Source organism: Periplaneta americana, chromosome 3 (assembly GCF_040183065.1).
Source record: "Periplaneta americana isolate PAMFEO1 chromosome 3, P.americana_PAMFEO1_priV1, whole genome shotgun sequence".
NCBI classification, from domain to species: Eukaryota; Metazoa; Arthropoda; class Insecta; order Blattodea; family Blattidae; genus Periplaneta; species Periplaneta americana.
The window spans coordinates 18,345,996-18,366,268 of NC_091119.1; the positions used below are offsets into that span (position 1 = coordinate 18,345,996).

General features: G+C 35.4%; 1 protein-coding gene across 1 annotated transcript; it reads left to right on the forward strand.

Moving 5' to 3' along the window:
• Window positions 1–265: 265 nt before the first annotated feature.
• Window positions 266–19,587, forward strand: IFT52 (intraflagellar transport 52). Its single transcript, XM_069820052.1, has 7 exons — window positions 266–351; window positions 515–645; window positions 4,050–4,267; window positions 5,545–5,683; window positions 7,704–8,001; window positions 11,506–11,751; window positions 16,573–19,587. Exons 1-7 carry the CDS (start codon window positions 337–339, stop codon window positions 16,867–16,869), a joined length of 1,344 nt encoding a protein of 447 aa, XP_069676153.1. The 5' UTR covers window positions 266–336; the 3' UTR covers window positions 16,870–19,587.
• Window positions 19,588–20,273: the final 686 nt, after the last annotated feature.

The following is a 20,273-nucleotide window of genomic DNA, read 5'->3' on the forward strand; positions in this document are numbered from 1 at the left end:
GCCATGTTAAATATTAAAGTTGGCAACACGTGGATCACAGTGACGTTATCAACGTAGGCATAACTAGCCATCTGTCGTCCGATATGAACTATTGTATTTGATAAGCGAAGATGAAAATTTATAATGTTGTATAATTAAGTTGGTGCTATAACCATCTCACTTCTGTGAAAATCTGGGCTGTCATATTTATATTCTTCACCTACATTCCTCCCATTTTAGTGAACTGTAAGCGCCTGCCCCCTAGTGTTCGGTTTTTGAAGTAAAACTCAATTTTAGGTGTATGAGTCATCTTGGGTATAACCTTGCATACCAGAATTCTAGAATACTAGTAATATAATGGCGCCTGCAGAGGTAATCAAATTGTAAAATCGTATTAAGTTTGTTGTATTATACTATAATGATTAACTGCTTAAGGCGATGAGATGATTTAATGGAATGTAAATAGATAAATCTGAATATTATGTTTGTCTGTGATAATGTACTTGACCTATGTATACTTTTTTTTTACTTGCAGGAGTTGATGACAGATCTGAAAGATAAGAGTAATACAGTATTATTTAATTGCTCAAAAAATGAGCTGTTTAAAATAAGTGACAACTATAAAACGCTACATCGAAAGTTGAAAGGAACCTGGAAAGTACTAACGTAAGTATAAGTGATCCACATCTCTCATGGGTTGGGATGATGAATATAGATGGGACATTAGTCAATGTGTAGTCGATCCAACTTTTAATAATTGACATCACATAAAGCGTTATGCATGTTATTGGTATCGGCCTATTATGTACAATTCCTCGTAAATGTTTAGTTACGCAGTCATGTAACATTGTCAGCCTAGCTTACACGTTGCTACTGCAGATTTTCGCGAATACTCGGGAGTAACATTCTGTGAGTTGCATAATCTTTCCCATTTTTTTTGTACGAGAGGCTAATTCAACGCTCTCGTATAACAATCCATATAAATTGCAGGTATGACTACAGAATGCCGCGTAAGTACATATGTCATTATTGTTTTATTGAATTAGGCCTATTTATTTTTGGTCCAGGGGACATATTTAACCTATTTTCATGTAGGCTTACTTGTTTTTTATTGATGGCCAGGGCCACCGACAGAATTTATGGGCCCATATGCAATACTGTAGGCCTACTCGGACCCCCATTGAAAAAAGTAACAATCACAAGTTACCAGTTATTTTAACCATAATAATTATTTGCAAAATAAATAAAATATAACCCCATACACAGATACGAACCTAAAATATACACTTTTATTACATTGAAAACTTTTAGTAAAACTTCACATTAGCACAATACCGGTATATTATATTCATAAAACATTCCTAAACACCTGTAATTTCTAACTTGCAGCCCAACATCAACAAACAACTCTCCTTGACTTCACTGAAGCAAAATCATCAATTACATCACCAAAATTTAAAGATCTAGCAAGATCGCTCTCCAGACTAAGGAGGCCAAGGTTACTCAGTCGTTCTTGACACATTGTTTATATGAATACAATTTTTATTTCCTTCATTTTGCTTAAGGATCTTTCAGCATCAGCAACTGTCACAGGAATTGTATAGAATATTCTAATCGCTAGCCTATACAAATATTTGGAAATAAACTGTCCAGTTTTAATTCCCTCAGACTATTTAGGAGATTCATAGGTTTCAGTGGGGCTGGCCCTAAACTAGAGGTATGAATTGATTTTAAATATTTCGGCTCATCACTGATCTCTTTGTTAATATCTTCATAATATTTTTCACGCAGTCTAGCACCCATATTAATATCTTCCAATTTTTTCTCTCTCCTTGTGCTTCTCAGCCCCCGACTTATGCCTGTACTTATCTATTGTGCAGTTAAACTATAACCGGTAACACTGATGAACAGAATTTAATAGACAAATAACAACGAAAAGACGAAAGTTTCGACACGAGACATACAATATACTGAAAAGGAAACGTGATCCTGAGACTTCGGTTTGGGAGCATCCACTAGCATATTGCAGTGGGCCAGCAGTTAAAAAGTGGTTAAAAAGGACAAGCGAATAAGTAATTGAACGTGTTCAGTACAAGCGACGGGAACATAGTTCAGGCAAATGCCGGGGCCCTCAAGTGTCGTGTCGGTGAACGTTAATGCGGGAAACCGATATTCTATTATATAAAAGTGAAATATTTACATATGTAGTGGTAATTTGTATTAATTAATTCTACTATTGTTGATTTAATATGTCAAATTTATGTAACAAATGTTCTTACAAAATTTTATAGTACCTGTATGTATCTAAGAATAATTATTCATGATAATAAAAAGTACGTAATCTGACGGGCCCCTATGCACTCGCCCCCTTTGCCCCCCTTCTCGGCAGTCCTGTTGATGGCACAAGGATAGATAAATAAATATGTTTTTTAATTTGCACAGTGTTTGTACATAAGTATTTACTCGGTATTCTGAAATATAGCGAAATTGCGTAGATTATTCTCTCAGTGATGGGTACTGGTGGAGATATTTGGGTGCAAAACTCTCAGAAGGCATGCTACTCCTTTTTGGTAATAAATCTGCTGTATCATTGTTAGCTATGTTGTATTCGTTTTGGAACGAAACACTTTTGATTTGTATAGGCTAGGCTAGAGGATTTCGTTTACAGTCTATGATATTTAGGAATTTAACTGATACGTAATTTGTTATACAATTCTTTTATTATATCCCTGCCTTTGTGCAGCGTCACAGTTTTTGGTGAGGTGGAAAGAAAGATAGTAAAAGATTGTAATGCTTTTTATGCTCTGACATCCAGGACCACTTGAAATTTAATTTAGTATTCATTGATTAAAGTTCTCGTTAACACTTTGTTAAAAGAATAAAATTTACTTTGTCATACGTTAAAAGTGTTAAAATTGTTAAAAAAAGGTATTTACCTTCGACAGACAGCCCGTTTCGACGCTATGTGTCATCGTCTTCAGTGTCTCTTGAACCACTGGTGATCTTGACTCTGCTATGTGCAGTTGTCGATGGTAGGGGTGGGGTGTGTTGCTCCTATGGTGGGGGTTGGCTGTTTGTATGTTATGATGTATTATGACGTCAAATAATGTGTGCGTATCGAACTGTAGTTGTGTGTTAAGTATATATTGTGGGTGTGCTATTGTATTCTTATATATTTCGTACTGTTCTAGGATGTTTAATTGTGAACTTTTTGGTGTGATGTGTAAAATTTCCATATCTGTTTCTATATTATTGTAGTCATGATTATTGTTGATAATGTGATCTGCATAATTTGATGTGATGTAAGGTTTGGTTATAGCTTTAATATGTTCATTATATCTTGTATGAAAGGATCTTCCTGTCTGTCCTATGTACACTTTTAACGTATGACAAAGTAAATTTTATGTTTTTAATTTAGTATTTGGGAGGGTCGATATGATCCATATATCTTAATGTCGTCTATGATCTGATATCTTTTCTACCCCAAACTCTTCTCCCGTTCACCATTCCTTCCAATGCATCCTTCAGTAGGCAGTTTCTTCTCAGCCAGTGACCCAACCAATTCCTTTTCTTCTTCCTGATTAAAACTATTATGACACTAGTAATAAGTATTGAATTTCCTCTGGAAAATTAATACAGCAGGCTCCAATTTCTTCATTGGCAGGCTAGAGAATTGGTTTTTATTTGTATAGCCTCTCTCATTAGATCCCATTACTGATAGAGTATCCTAGAATGTACTGCTGAAGCATATGGATTGAGTCTGAAGTTCTCTCTCTCTCTCTCTCCCTCTCCCTCCCCCTCTATCCCTTTCTCCCCTCTCTCCATCTCTTCCTCCCTCTCCCCCCCTCTCTCTCTCCATAATTGACAATAGGGTGTTTTGTATCTTTTTTTCTTTTCGTGTCCTCCATTTTCTAATGTGATAGGGACTATGATTGAAAAAAAAATTGGTGTGAATTAGTGTAATATGGGTAAAATGTTTAAATATTGTAATTAGTAATTCCTGAATAGTTCACTTGTGTCAGTGTACGTTGTTAAATATTAAGTCTAATTTCTGATATGGTATTTTCCAGAAATAAAGATGAAATTGGCGCTGATGTTCTCGCTGGAGTAGCTTTGTTTGTAATTCCCTGCCCTAGAGAAAAGTTTACTGAAAGTGAATTTAACTGTATGAAGAAGTACCTTGATTCAGGTGGAAATATATTGGTTCTTCTTGGAGAGGGAGGAGAAAAAACTTTCCAGACAAATGTCAACTTTTTACTTGAAGAATATGGTATCATGATTAACAGTGGTAAGTAACAGTTGTGTTATTAGTGATTTTAGTTCTTCACTTATGATTGAATTTGAGATAGGTGTTCCAAATGATTTAACAGTCGTTTAGTTACTGCTAGGGTTGGTTTGTTCGTGTGCTCGCATATTTATAGCTGATCAGTTGGTAACAATGGTTATTATAGGAGAAAAATTCGCTCCAGCGCCAGGAATCGAACCCGGGTCCTTGGCTCTACGACCAAGTGCTCTAACCATTGAGCTACACCGAAGTTCAATCCACAGTACCGGATCGAATCTGCCTCCTCTAGTATTTTTCAAGTTTGGAGCAAACTCTAAAATCCGTCCCATATTTCATTGAAGGCCACCTCGCACCACAGAAGTACCGCAATATAAAGTGTTTGAGAACAGTTAGTTTAAGTGAGGGTTTTGACCACTACTGGCCTTTGGTACGAGGATATCTTTAGAATTCATGTTTGGAAGAGGGGAAACTTTTACAGTTTCCTGGACAACAGGACTTTGTGTTCCCAATATGGTTTGGAAGGGATGTACTACAGTAGACAGTATTTTTAACATAAAGATTGCAAGAATTCACGCTATGCCCACAATTTTTGTCGTATATAGTCCCTAACTTGAAAGGTCTGGTAACAAAAGTGAAGAGCAGACGGAGGAGATGGAGAATGAAGGCACTGACATGGACCACCCCTGATTGAAACATATTGTAAACCCTCATTAAAATCTATAGTTTTCTCTTAAAACATTCATTTTATTGCATGTTCTTTTCCTTTATCTTAGCCAAATTCCAGGAAGTTGCCTCCTCTCTCCGAGATTTGCAGGGCAGTCATTGAAACAAGGTGACTAATTTTTAAGAAGTGGTGCGAGTATGGTGAATAATATTTTATTATCATTTTTTCATTATTTTAGGGGCATTTTATCGATCATTTTAAGTAGATTTTTAGGTCATCTACATCCGCCTCCTAGTTATAAGTGTTTTGATCAAGGGCTGCACTTGCACTGTATGCTATTCCCACTACTGATGCTTGGAATACAGTGGTTAATTTGTATGGTGGTGTCATTAGACATAGTTGTAGGTTATTAGATTAGATAAAACTCCGGTAGCTACCTTGGTTTCTTTTTCGACATGAGTTGTTTGATGAATTACCAACAATCATAATATTTAAAGTAGATTGTAAGATAAATCATGAAGTAAGCGACAACTAAGTTACTAAAAATTTGAATAAATGTGGGCTCTGATATTTTCTTTTGCCAATTAATTAAATGTAGATTGCTTATCTTTTTCAGATTGTGTGGTGCGGACACATTATTTCAAATATTTCCATCCCAAAGAGTGTTTAGTTGCCAATGGAATTCTGAATAGAGCAATTGCAATAGCATCTGGAAAATTTTCGGACAGTAGTAGTTACGACCAAAACAATAGCCAGTAAGTCTACAATAAAATGTGTTTAATTTTAAGAATTAAGGGGAGAGAAAGTAATGTATTGTTGAACGACGTTCACAGAGCTCTTAATGTTGCAATTATATCATCATTATCTTTTGAGTTCATAAGTAGAAAAACGAACATAGACTCAGTAAAAAAAAAAAAAAACTATCTTCGCCATTGAACTCTCTATTCTCTCTCTGTTTCAATTATATCGTCATCTTTTGAGTTCATAAGTAGAAAAACGAACATAGACTCAGTAAAAAAAAAAAAAAAAAAACTATCTTCGCCATTGAACTCTCTATTCTCTCTCTGTTGCAATTATATCATCATTATCTTTTGAGTTCATAAGTAGAAAAACGAACATAGACTCAGTAAAAAAAAAAAAACTATCTTCGCCATTGAACTCTCTATTCTCTCTCTGTTGCAATTATATCATCATTATCTTTTGAGTTCATAAGTAGAAAAACGAATATAGACTCAGTAAAAAAAAAAAAACTATCTTCGCCATTGAACTCTCTATTCTCTCTCTGTTGCAATTATATCATCATTATCTTTTGAGTTCATAAGTAGAAAAACGAATATAGACTCAGTAAAAAAAAAAAACTATCTTCGCCATTGAACTCTCTATTCTCTCTCTGTTGCAATTATATCATCATTATCTTTTGAGTTCATAAGTAGAAAAACGAACATAGACTCAGTTAAAAAAAAAAAAAAAAAAACTATCTTCGCCATTGAACTCTCTATTCTCTCTCTGTTTGCAATTATATCATCATTATCTTTTGAGTTCATAAGTAGAAAAACGAACATAGACTCAGTAAAAAAAAAAACTATCTTCGCCATTGAACTCTCTATTCTCTCTCTGTTTGCAATTATATCATCATTATCTTTTGAGTTCATAAGTAGAAAAACGAACATAGACTCAGTAAAAAAAAAAAACTATCTTCGCCATTGAACTCTCTATTCTCTCTCTGTTGCAATTATATCATCATTATCTTTTGAGTTCATAAGTAGAAAAACGAACATAGACTCAGTAAAAAAAAAAAAACTACCTTCGCCATTGAACTCTCTATTCTCTCTCTGTTGCAATTATATCATCATTATCTTTTGAGTTCATAAGTAGAAAAACGAACATAGACTCAGTAAAAAAAAAAAAAAACTATCTTCGCCATTGAACTCTCTATTCTCTCTCTGTTGCAATTATATCATCATTATCTTTTGAGTTCATAAGTAGAAAAACGAACATAGACTCAGTAAAAAAAAAAAAAACTATCTTCGCCATTGAACTCTCTATTCTTATTCATGATCTTTGCTTCGCACCATGAGTTCTTTGCTATGAGTTCACATATTACATAAAGATATAAAGATGTCTATTATAAAACTGTTCTAACTTAAAATATTTTTTACTGTATTGATTTGGTTTATATAGTTAATACATATACGTCCTTCTCTAAAATCTGCTTACTCTTCTTAATTTCTTATCAATTGGGACTCTTAATTCTATTAAAATCAGTTCTAGATCAAATTTACTAGTAATTGAAATACTGGTAATGTTATACAGTCCTCTCCAGTTTATACATTCTGAAAGATTGCGTTTTATATATTTTAATTAAAATCTTTCTTCTCCAGTACAGTTATATCACATTAAAGAAATGAATATTATATCAATTTTTAAGATTGGGTACTATTAATTATTACCTGTAGAGTTTCTAAATTAAACAGACTGTCTTTAGTTTATTTATCATTCAGCTTGGAAATTAGCCAAAAAATGTCTAATTTTGTGAAAGATCAGTGTACTTATCCAAATAGAGAATAGAACAAGAAATTATGTGCATTCTTTTATCTTCAGATTGTAAATTGATAAATTGCATGTTTCTTTATATTATTATTATTATTTAATAAGCTTCTATTTCCATATATTCTTATATCCAGTAGAAAGAACGATGACTAAAACAATCTCACTTGTTTATTTTATCATAAAACTGAATCCCATTTTTTTTTTATTTTCCTATTTGTTCTTCAGAGCCCTGAGATTTATTTATCCATATGGTGCAACTTTGAATGTAGCTCGTCCAGCAGTGGCAGCGTTATCAACAGGCACCGTTGCATTCCCATTGAACCGTCCAGTGTGTGCTCTGTATACACATACAAAATCAGCTGCAGGTCCCCCTGGTGGTAAACTTGCAGTGCTGGGTTCGGCACACATCTTTGCTGATAAATATATTGACAAAGAAGACAATGATAAAGTACGAGATGTTCTCTTCAGATTTCTTACAACTTCTGATATAGTACTTAATCAAATAGACGCAGATGATCCAGAGGTAAGAGGAACTGTTAAATTTTTTATGTTATTGACACATACGAAGATCTATGCACACATTTTTATTATTTTTTACTTACTTTCTTACTTATGGGTTTTAGAGAACCCGGAGACTCATTAGCGCCCTCACATAAGTCTGCTGTTGGTCTCTGTCCTGAGCAAGATGAATCCAGTCCCTAGCATCATATCCCATCTCTCTCAAATTCATTTTAATATTATCCTCCCGTCTACGTCTTGGCCTCCTCAAAGGTCTTTTTTCCCTCCGGCCTCCCAACTAACATACTATATTTTTTATTTCTTCTTTTTCTATCTATTTTAATTGCGGATTTTCGTAAGTAGTAAAGTATGGTAGTATTGCATACTCACTCACTCACTCACTTACATACTCCTAAATATTACAGTCATCAGAACCTTAAGGTACGGTCACACGTCGCTACTTTCGCCAGCTCTGCAGTACAAAAAACTGCGCAACTCTCATACTGCGATGTGTGAACAACGGTGCAACGCGAAAAGTAGCGGCTGCCAAACCTGCTGCCTGCAACTTTTTCATGCTGCGCGCAGCTTAGAAGTAGCGACGTGTGATCAGGGTTCTCAGGGTTGCAGCCGCAGCATTTTTGATATCGGTTTTGTTGAAACTTTTGCTGCGATTGCGACCAGTGTTGCCACCCAAATGTGCCAATGATACTTTTATTGTTTGGATATATTTTAATGTTAGATGTGATGAAAATAAATTATTTGTAACAGTTACTAAATGCACAACGCAGTCTGAGTACATTTGCTGACGATATAATTCATTTCTTTTAATTTTCCATAGCGTAGTTTCAAACAGGAGGGTTGCCAACATTGATTACGTGAATATGCTATTGGTTATCATTTAAGTATGTAGGCGTTTTTAAAAGCTTTATAGTAAAAATAATGCCAATTTCTGGATACTAGTTAGGACAGAAAAGCAAATAATAGATAAGTAAGCTTTCGCATGAGTTTCTTAATAATGTGAACATAACCACAAAATGTATATTGAGAAGTCAACACGGAGATGGAAACCTGCAGCATGACTGCGGCTGCAAAAGTAGCGCCTTGTGTGTGAACAGACTCGCAACCTCCAGTTGCAACTTTTGCAGCACTCGGGTTGCGCAGCACGAAAAGTAGCGTGCAGCGCGCTACTTTTGGCTTACGTGTGAACACGACACGCAACTTTTGCAGCTGCAGTACAAAAGTTGCGCAGCAAAAGTAGCGACGTGTGACCGTACCTTTAGTTTTCTTCGTGATATATGTCCATTCTCTCCTTCTCACTGTCCTTTTTTCTTCATCTCTTTACTTCCATTTCTCTGAAGTCATTTTTGTTTGCTTTCAGCCATCTCATCTTTGCACATTCCTTTTTTTCTTTTCCTTTATAATTTACTGCTAAAAATTTTTTTTTGTCAACTTTTCTTTATCCATTGTTATAATATGTCCAATCCATTGTAGCTTTTTCTTTTTGATGTGTGTTATACTTTTCTACAGTTTTCGTGAATCTTTGTTCGATCTGACTCTCCATATTGCTGATCACGTGTGTTACGTGCTTGCCCCCATTCAACACAGCAGAATGCAGTATCTCACAAGTGAAGGCGTAAAAATGTCAAAAGTAAAACGAAGTTTTTTTGCTACAGTGACTTTGTTTGGTGATAATGTATTTTCCACATATGAAAATATACTATTTTGTTTATACAGTCTGATACTTTTGGGTATGGATAATATTAAATTATTATTATAGAGCTATTATGGTAGTAGAAAAAATTCTTTGCTGGTTAGGCCTATATTATGATTAAAAGATGGGAGTTTCCATATAGGTATGACAGTGAACAATGCATAATCTGAAAAGATAAATGAAAATCATAGATGATTAAAATGACTACTACAAATCAGCTGCGGTCACAATGTGTTCTTTGGTATCCTAAATTTGAGAGTGTTAAAAAGAGTTCAAAGAGAATTTCGACGTGAGTATGGTGTACGTATGTACCTAAATACGATTCCATAATGTTGTGGTATCGAACATTTGTAGAAACAGGTTCTGTGTTAAAAAAAAAAGAAAAAAGAAAGAAAACATGCAGGAGGTCGCAGGCGAAACCCAGTATGAGAAGCAGCTATCTCTTGACTTGGCCCTCAAACTCCCAAGATCTAACCTCTCCTGACTTTTTCATGTAGGGTTTTGTTAAAGACATTGCCTATTCACAGAAACCCAGGAACATTGATGATCTGAGAGTAAAAATTACTCAGGCTTTTCAACAAATTGCCCCTCATATGTTACATTGGACATGAGCTGAATTGCATCACCGTTATGAGTTGTGCAGGGTGCGCAATGGGGGTCATGTTGAGCTCTGAGGAATCTCCCTTCTTTCAGTGTTGTATGCACAAAGTTTCAGCAAATAAAGTTCAGTAGTAAATGTTTTATGGAGTTTTTATTTTATCCATACCCGAATGGATCAACCTGTTAAAATCATGGTCATTTTTGTTTAATTTTAAGGTCATTTTATAGGTTATTTTTCTGTGATTTTTAGGTCATCAACTTCCTAGCTCTGTGATAGAGAATTGAATTGTTGTGAAATGCATTCTACTTGTGTCTCATATTCATGACTTACTTACTTACTTACTGGCTTTTAAGGAACCCGGAGAGGTTCAGTGCCGCCCTCGCATAAGCCCGCCATTGGTCCCTATCCTGAGCAAGATTAATCCAGTCCCTACCATCATATCCCACCTCCCTCAAATCCATTTTAATATTATCTTCCCATCTGCGTATCGGCCTCCCCAAAGGTCTTTTCCCCTCTGGCCTCCCAACTAACACTCTATATGCATTTCTGGATTCGCCCATATGTGCTACATGCCCTGCCCATCTCAGACGTCTAGATTTAATGTTCCTAATTATGTCAGGTGAAGAATACAATGCGTGCAGTTCTGTGTTGTGTAACTTTCTCCATTCTCCTGTAACTTCATCCCTGTTAGCCCCAAATATTTTCCTAAGAACCTTATTCTCAAAAACCCTCAATCTCTGTTCCTCTCTCAAAGTGAGTCCAAGTTTCACAGCCATACAGAACAACCGGTAATGTAACTGTTTTATAAATTCTAACTTTCAGATTTTTTGACAGCAGACTGGATGACAAAAGCTTCTCAACCGGATAACAGGCATTTCCCATATTTATTCTGCGTTTAATTTCCTCCCGAGTGTCAATTATATTTGTTACTGTTGCTCCAAGATATTTGAATTTTTCCACCTCTTCGAAGGATAAATCTCCAACTTTTATATTTCCATTTCGTACAATATTCTGACCACGAGACATAATCATATACTTAGTCTTTTCGGGATTTACTTCCAACCCTATCCTTTTACTTGCTTCAAGTAGAATTTCCCTAATCGTTCATATTCATGACTACGATTATTTTATTTGTCATAGAAATTGCTTTTTCAATATAACATTATTATTGATCCACATATAGAATTATCTGTCAATACTTGGTTATTTTATTTCAGATATCGGATTATATCATGGTACCTGATACAGCAAGACTAGCAGAAAAACCAAGAGTGTGCCTTCAGGAATCAGCAGACGAGATTCCTACAGATTACACCAAACTTTTTAACCAGCGCCTGTTTTCAATCAATACGGGCTGTGTACCTGCTGCCATCCAGGCGTATCAGGAACTGAACGTGAAACACGAGCCTTTGCGACTTATCACACCTCAGTTTGAGACACCTTTACCACCTTTGCAGGCAGCTGTAAGTATTTAAACCTCTTCTCACTTCAGAGAATGGAGTAGAAACAAGATAGAACAGCTTGTAGGAACCAGCAGCATGGTCTAGGGGTATCCAACACAGTGTTCCTTGTGTGGGGATAAGTGTTTGTACAGATAAGTTGCCAATAATTTACTGCTCTCTTCCATTAGAACTATTGGTGGGGTGTGATTTGAAGACCTGTGATTTTGTCGCTGTGACAGCTTTGTCACTGGCTCTGACTGTGACTACAGTTTCAAAGTCACTGCTCTGAAAAATCGCCATTACCCTGTATGTGATAATGATGGCGACTGATGTACACAAAGTGAATCGTAAGTGATGTCATTAATATCAGGTGGTTATTGTTTGAGATATTTCAAACAAAAAGGTTTAATACAATTGAATCCGTGATTTCATAAAGGGCATGAGTCAACTTTTTTCACAAAGTGACTTGTGAACGTCCATTGTCTTGAAGGTCGATACATTGTTGGTTGTAGAATGGGCATGGGTCCCATTAACTCAGTCTGAGATAAAGCCATGTTAAATTCTCGTTGACTGTTCAAAGGGCATGAGTCATGCTTCATGCCCATTCTGCTGTCAACAGTTTTAACGTCATAAAACATGTGAAAACAGATGAAATTCTAAATTTCACAGCCTAGTGGCCTACCTATTTCAAAAAACCTGTCTCTCCAGTGAAAGTCTAGGGAAAAAGATTCCACGAGATCAAAAAGTAAGCTTTCAACCATCACTGTTTACAATGTTTACATACTCCAATGAACATCGTGGTGAAGTAAAAACAAGAGAATTTATTGATGGATCAACTGAACATTCTTTTGCACTTGCAAGAGATCATTGGAGTACTACATCTCTACCAGGTCCTGCAAGAGCCTATCAAGGAAAGATTCCTCTTAACATGGAAAAAATTAACGACATGAAGAAATCCCTTCAGTACATACCAACAGAACATATTCCCTTTTATACTGAGTTGATAGCATGGCCAACCCGTGGGGAAGAAGCCAACAGACGAGAAGTTTCTGTGGATAACTAGGATGAAGCTGATTAAAAACAGAGTTTACATGTTAGTATGTGTTGAATTTGATATATGTCAATTAAAGTACACATATTTTGCAGTTTAGCACATGATTTGTACATGTACGAATGTAATATAAGTCAGTTGATTGCACAAAGGGCACAAGTCATAGAACAATACAATTATTTTCAGTGTATTCATGCACAATAACTAGTCATTAATATATTCTGAATATTTATCTACATTAGGGTATTACACATAATTATTTTCGAAGTTTTAGTGTCCTCCTCTATCACGTAACAATGTTTTTTGTCTTTCCTGAAAAATATTGTTTCAGTGACTCATGCCCTTTATGAAATCACCGATTCAATTTTGCTCGTTTTTGCTTCCTTTTTGAGATAAAAATTGTTTTATATTAAATATTTTATAGCGTGTTTTGGGAACGCACGCTATAATTGATTTAATTCCCAATATGTTCAGTCAATTTAAGAAAGCAGAGTATTATAATAATAAATTATTGAAAAAGATTTAGTTTCGTCCTTTAGATTTCTGCATATTTAAACGACAAAACTAAAATTCTTTGAGTCATTTATTATCAGAATACACATACTTACTTACAAATGGCTTTTAAAGAACCCGAAGGTTCATTGTCGCTCTCACATAAACCTGCCATTGGTCCCTATCCTGTGCAAGATTAATCCACTCTCTATCATCATATCCCACCTCCCTCAAATCCATATTAATATTATCCTCCCATCTACGTCTCGACCTCCCCAAAGGTCTATTCCCCTCGGGTCTCCCAACTAACACTCTATATATATTTCTGGATTCGTCCATACGTGCTACATGTCCTACCCATCTCAAACGTCTGGATTTAATGTTCCTAATTATGTCAGGTGAAGAATACAATGCGTGTAGTTCTGCATTGTGTAATTTTCTCCATTCTCCTGTAACTTCATCCGTCTTAGCCCAAAATATTTTCTTAAGAACTTTATTCTCAAACACCCTTAAATCTCTGTTCCTCTCTCAAAGTGAGAGTCCAAGTTTCATAACCATACAGAACAACCGGTAATATAACTGTTTTATAAATTCTAACTTTCAGATTTTTTGACAGCAGACTGGATGACAAAAGCTTCTCAACCTAATAATAACAGACATTTCCCATATTTATTCTGCGTTTAATTTCCTCCCAACTGTCATTTATATTTGTTACTGTTGCTCCAAGATATTTGAATTTTTCCGCCTCTTCAAAGGATAAATCTCAAATTTATCAAAATACACTGCTCTCTTAAATTGACTGAGCATATTGGGAATTAAGTCAATAATTTTCCCATAAAACTCATTGAAATGTTTCATATAAAACAATCTTTGCCTCGAAAAGAAAGAAAAAACGTACAAAGTTATATTAAACTGTTTTGTTTGAAATATCTCAAAGAATAACCCCCTGAAATTAATGAAATTGCTTACAGTGCACTCTGTATGTGAAAGCTCCAGAGTCCAGACAACTGCAAGTCAGAAGATTAACTTGCAGGACAACATAACTGAGATTCTAATTTTTTTTCATCCCACTCAAAAGGTTAACGTCGGCAACTCTTTGATACTGAAGCTGTGCACTTGTTACATTCTTCCACGAATGATTTATCCAATCATTCGTAAACATTCTTCGGCGAATATATATGCTCACACATCCTGATAACACAGCTAAGAGCTTGTCTTGTTTTTAGTATACTTGCTGCGCTAATCACTACTGTTGATGTAAGACATAGCACCAGTATATCAATTCAATTCACAGAAGAGCGATAAATATAAACAACTGTCATTGGCTCGTGATGAGAAACATTTACAATCTCCAAGAATCATCTGAACACAAAAACCACACTGACAGAATCGTTATTATATGAGACAGCGATTTTTCTGGAGCAGTCACAGTTTAGAGCTGTGACGGCAAAATGCTGTCACACTCCACCTCTAATTAAAACTGGATGTAAAGTTGTCGACTTTCCATTTTGAATCTTGCGTACACTACTTTTAACACTTGAATATAAGTAATTGATTAACTAGCGGACTTACTCGTGTTAATTATGTAAGTTTGTGCGGCTTACAGCTGTTTCGGTGCTTCATCGCACCATCCTCAGAGCCTACTAAATCTCAGCGTCATCTCGAACTTCTCTGCCTGTTATGTGGGTGCGTTTGATTGTTGAAAGGTGTTGAAAAGTGGAGTCAAATAGTGTGTGTACTGAAATTGATCTGTGTGTTGAGAATTTGATCAGGGTGTGTTTTAATGTGTTTGTATATTTCGTATTGTTCTATTGTGCTGAGTGTGTTGAGAAATACAACATAGCATACAGAACAGAAAACACACTACAAAGACATCTCAACACACAAAAACACAAACAAATAAATACGACCACACTGGTGTATACAAACTCACATGTAATAGTTGCGACAAGTTCTACATTGGACAGACAGGCAGATCATTCCAAACACACTACAAAGAACACATTAAAGCAATAACCAGAGGACACATTACATCTACATACGCCGATCACATAACCAATGCTAACCATACATACAATAACATAAATGCAGACATGGAAATTCTACACATACAACCCAGGAACTAAAAACTCAACACACTAGAACAATACGAAATATGTTGTTGTTTTCTAATGCCAGGTGTTTGACAATAAAGTCATTTGACCTCTTGCACTCCAATGTTTTTCAAAGATATTATCATGACCAGCCACTGAAGCACAGATTTTGAGGTGTTCTGAATCCATTTCTAGGTTTGAGTTGCACAATGGGCAGTTAGGGGACTGATATATTCCAATTCTATGCAGGTGTTTGGCCAAACAATCGTGGCCTGTTGCCAATCTAAATGCAGCTACAGACGATTTTCGTGGTAAATCGGGAATTAACTGTGGATTTTGATGCAGAGAGTTCCATTTTTTCCCTTGGGATTGAGTTATCAAATTTTGTTTGTTGAAGTCTAAGTATGTAGATTTAATAAATCTCTTCACAGAGTAATATGTAGTTTTAGTAACAGGTCTGTAAGTAGCAGTGCTGCCCTTCTTTGCTAAAGCATCCGCATTCTCGTTTCCCAGGATTCCACAATGGGATGGTATCCATTGGAATACAATTCTTTTATTGAGTGATATTAATTGAGAGAGCATTTTAGTTATTTCTGCTGTTTGAGATGAAGGTGTGTGTTTAGAGACGATTGATAGAATAGCTGCTTTGGAGTCTGACAATATAACTGCATTCTTAAATTTATTGATGTGGCATAGAAGATTCCTGAGACTTTCACTTATTGCAATGATTTCACCATCAAAACTTGTTTTTCCATATCCAAGAGATCTATAAAGTGAGAAGAGACAGCACGTAACACCTGCACCGGCACCTTGTTCTCTGGAGATCAAGGATCCGTCGGTGTATAAATGAAGCCAGTTTTGTGGAGGGTACCTAATATTAATTGTCTCTAAAGACAATTGTTTCAGTATTTCAGTGTTTACTTTACGAAATATACAAACACACTAAAACACACCCCGATCAAATTCTCAACCACACAGATCAATTTCAGTACACACACACTATTTGACTCCACTTTTCAACATCTTTCAACAATCAAATGCACCCACATAACAGGCAGAGAAGTTCGAGATGACACTGAGATCTAGTAGGCTCTGAGGATGGTGCGATGAAGCACCAAAACAGCTGTAAGCCACACAAACTTACATAATTAACACGAGTAAGTCTGCTAGTTCATCAATTACTTATTGTCGATTTTATTTTCTCAGGTTTTTCCACCATCCTTTCGTGAATTGCCGCCACCAAGCCTGGAACTGTTTGACCTGGATGAGGCATTCAGTTCGGAGCGATCTCGCCTGGCACAGCTGGCTAACAAGTGCCTGAGTGGGGGAGACAGTGGCAATGACGAGGCAGACTTGGAGTACTTTGTTAGAGAGTGCGGCAGAGTTCTGGGCGTGAGCAGTGGAACTCCTGTTTCAGGAATGGAGATGGATGCTAGACAAGTTTTAAATGCTGTCAGCTTACGTATAGCTGAATTCAAGAAACTTGGACATCTCGGAGAATGATCAGATGTCCCTATGTATTGTATTCTGATATATTGATGTGCCTTAACACATCTTGCATTCTGATATGATGAATTGTGATTAAGTGCATTTGAAATCGACAGAGATGTGCGCACTCTTAGAGCTCAGGTTCCCAACTTGCAAGATCTCAGTTTGTACCTATCAAGAATTTTTTATTATTTTTCATTGAATAGTATAACTTATTTTTAATACTTGTGTAGAAAAAGAAGCATTCAATGTTTTGTAGATTATGTGATTATACCTACTGATATTTCAAAGAATAAGGACAAATTAGATGTTAATACACCAATTAAATGAGATATGTAAAACAATTAATTTTAAAATATCATCAACATAAAACTAAAGAAGAAACTCATTTTGATCAAAAATAGTTATGTTATTATATATACATCTTGATTACACAACTTTAAACACTGTATCACTTCTGAATATGTATGGTAAGACTTTCCTGTGTTAAATTTCAACGTACCTCGTTTACATGTTTCGACCTATTTATGGGTCATCTTCAGAACTGGTCACTGTTGGTCTTGGCGCCACTTGTTCTGTTTCCTGTGAGGGTGTGTTCCTGTGGTATAGTGTAGAGTCAAAGTGTGTGTGTGTTTTGAAGTTGAGTTGTGTGTTGAGAATTTCGTTGGGGTGTGTTTTTGTGTGTCTGTATATTTCATATTGTTCTAGTGTGTCTAGTTTCTGGCTTTTTGGTTGGATGTGTAGTATTTACATGTCCGTGTTGATGTCTCTGTGGTGTGGTTAGCATTTGTGATGTGTTCTGCATATGTGGAGGTGTTTTGTAATTTTGTTGATGTGTTCTTTGTAACGTGTTTGAAACGATCTGCCTGTCTGTCCTATGTAGAAGTTGTTGCAGGTGTTACATTTGAGTTTCTATACGCCTGTGTGGTTGTATTTGTTTGTTTGTGTTGTTTGTGTGTTGAGATGTTTTTGTAGCGTGTTGTTTGTTCTGTATGCGATGTTGTAGTTTAATTTCTTGAATGAAAAAAACACACAAAATTGCAACCTCATTCAAGAAATTAAATTATAACATCGCATACAGAACAAATAACACTCTACAAAAACATCCCAACACACAAACAACACAAACAAACAAATACAACCACACAGGCGTATACAAACTCAAATGTAACACCTGCAACAACTTCTACATGGGACAGACAGGCAGATCATTTCAAACACGTTACAAAGAACAACACATCACAGCCATAACAAAATTACAAAACACCTCCACATATGCAGAACACATCACAAATGCCAACCACACCCACAGAGACATCAACACAGATATGTAAATACTACACATCCAACCAAAAAGCCAGAAACTAAACACACTAGAACAATGTGAAATATACAGACACACAAAAACACACCCCAACGATATTCTCAACACACAACTCAATTTCAAAACACACACACACTTTGACTCTACACTATACCACAGGAACACACCCTCACAGGAAACAGAACAAGTGGCGCCAAGACCAACAGTGACCAGTTCTGAAGATGACCCATAAATAGGTCGAAACATGTAAATGAGGTACATTGAAATTTAACACAGGAAAGTCTTACCATACATATTCAGAAGTTATTATATTTTATGGCAGCTTATATATTTAACTATTGACTGCAATTAGCTACAAATATGACACTGATATAATTGACCAAATTTAGGATTTTTCAAGCAGTTTGTGTTTCATGGATCAGTTCACAATGTAGTAAGAAAGAACATTAAATTCTGTAAAGTCATGGCTGTATCAACATTGCTTTGTGGATGAAAACCAAGTGCCAGTACAAAATGAATTTAATAAAATATAAATAGCTGAAATAAAATTCCTACAGATTAGACTAGATTAGATCAAATAGAAACGAAGTTCAAAATATGGACAGAATACTTACTCAAAATAAATAGTAAATTATCTACTACAACCCTCAGGATAAGCGAAACAACAGGGAAAGAATTTAAGATCTGTGAAGCTAGGACTAACAAAATGCATGCTCATAAAGTGTAGAACTAAAAAAGAATAAAATATTTTCAAAATCAGATCTTTGTACAGACCCAAAACTAAATTTGGGTCACTTGTATTTCGAAGTTGCAGTTATAACATACTGCACATGCTCAGTAAGTACTGTAGTAAAGAAATTATAGAAGATGCTGGAAATGTTTCTGAATTTTCGTTTAACATTTCTAACAAGTGGCGATTGGACTGTAGAAACATGTTTCAATGAAATCCAAACCAAATTTATTGCAATATTTAATCAATCAATCTTCTTAGGCCCGATTGTATAAACCATTTAATCTTGGATCAGAGGTTAAATTGATCCTTGTTTCAGCTGAACTTGGAATTTTGTGTTGTATGAAGTCTAATCTGAGATTAATTTGTCTCAAACTAAAGTCAACTTTGACTGAAGAAATTTCTCCGATTAAGTTAGATGATCCAAGTTCAGTTATTTCTTTTCTGTTTGAAATATACGAGTGACAGATTGTGCAAATAAAATATCCATTATTATTAATATCAATAGATATGATAGGTATATTTATATATATATTTCTTTCAATTTCTTGCCTTAATACACAATCTTATATTTTATAAGGCTCTATCGTGTTCAGCAGTATCAAATAACATAACCTATAATTATATTATGCTTATAAAAACCATTAATTATTAATGGATATGATAGGTACATTCATAAATGTTCAATTAACTGTATTACTAAACGAAAATTGTCTTTTTATAAAGCTTTATTATGTTTAGCAGTATCAAACACCATAACATGATAACAATTTGGAGAACAGTCAACCTTCTTCTTATTGTCCGCCATTATTTACATTGCACAAACAAACCAGTGTCTCCAACAGAGTGTAATATGGAAAGTCGCCAAAAATAGTTGTAAAGTCGCTAGATTTCTCATTATCAACGAAGAAAGATTAAATTTTGTCACTATGGGGTGCTAAAAAGGTCACTAAATCCCTATTTAAGCAATATAAAAGTTAAAAGAAATTGTTGTTGAAAAAGAGTTAGAGTCGCTAGATTGGCAACACTGAACAAACCTGTCCGCGCATCACGTATTTCACCTGTTTATGACATGTTGCCAAATCCTTTCACGTGAACTTAGATTGCATTTGAACCAAGGTAATTTGATCGCAGAAAAGTTTTATACAATAGAAGAAGTGTCTGAACTCGGTTCACTTTTCGATCTTTGATCAAAGTTGATCTTTAGTCAGGGAGTTTTATACAATTGGGCCTTAATGTATCCAGCTGTTTGCTGACAACATAAAGTCCACTATAGTCCACTGTAGTCTATTCAGTTGTTGTTTTTCACGAGAAATGAGGGGTATTTTGATCTATGTTCATTATAGATGCCTGTTGCTAGTAGCC

What these genes read in the sequence shown, in the direction of transcription:
- IFT52 (XM_069820052.1), top strand. An exon ending in GGAACCTGGAAAGTACTAAC is followed by an intron (nt 646 to 4,049) that starts GTAAGTATAAGT and finishes GGTATTTTCCAG; the next exon opens with AAATAAAGATGAAATTGGCG. An exon ending in TAGACGCAGATGATCCAGAG is followed by an intron (nt 8,002 to 11,505) that starts GTAAGAGGAACT and finishes ATTTTATTTCAG; the next exon opens with ATATCGGATTATATCATGGT.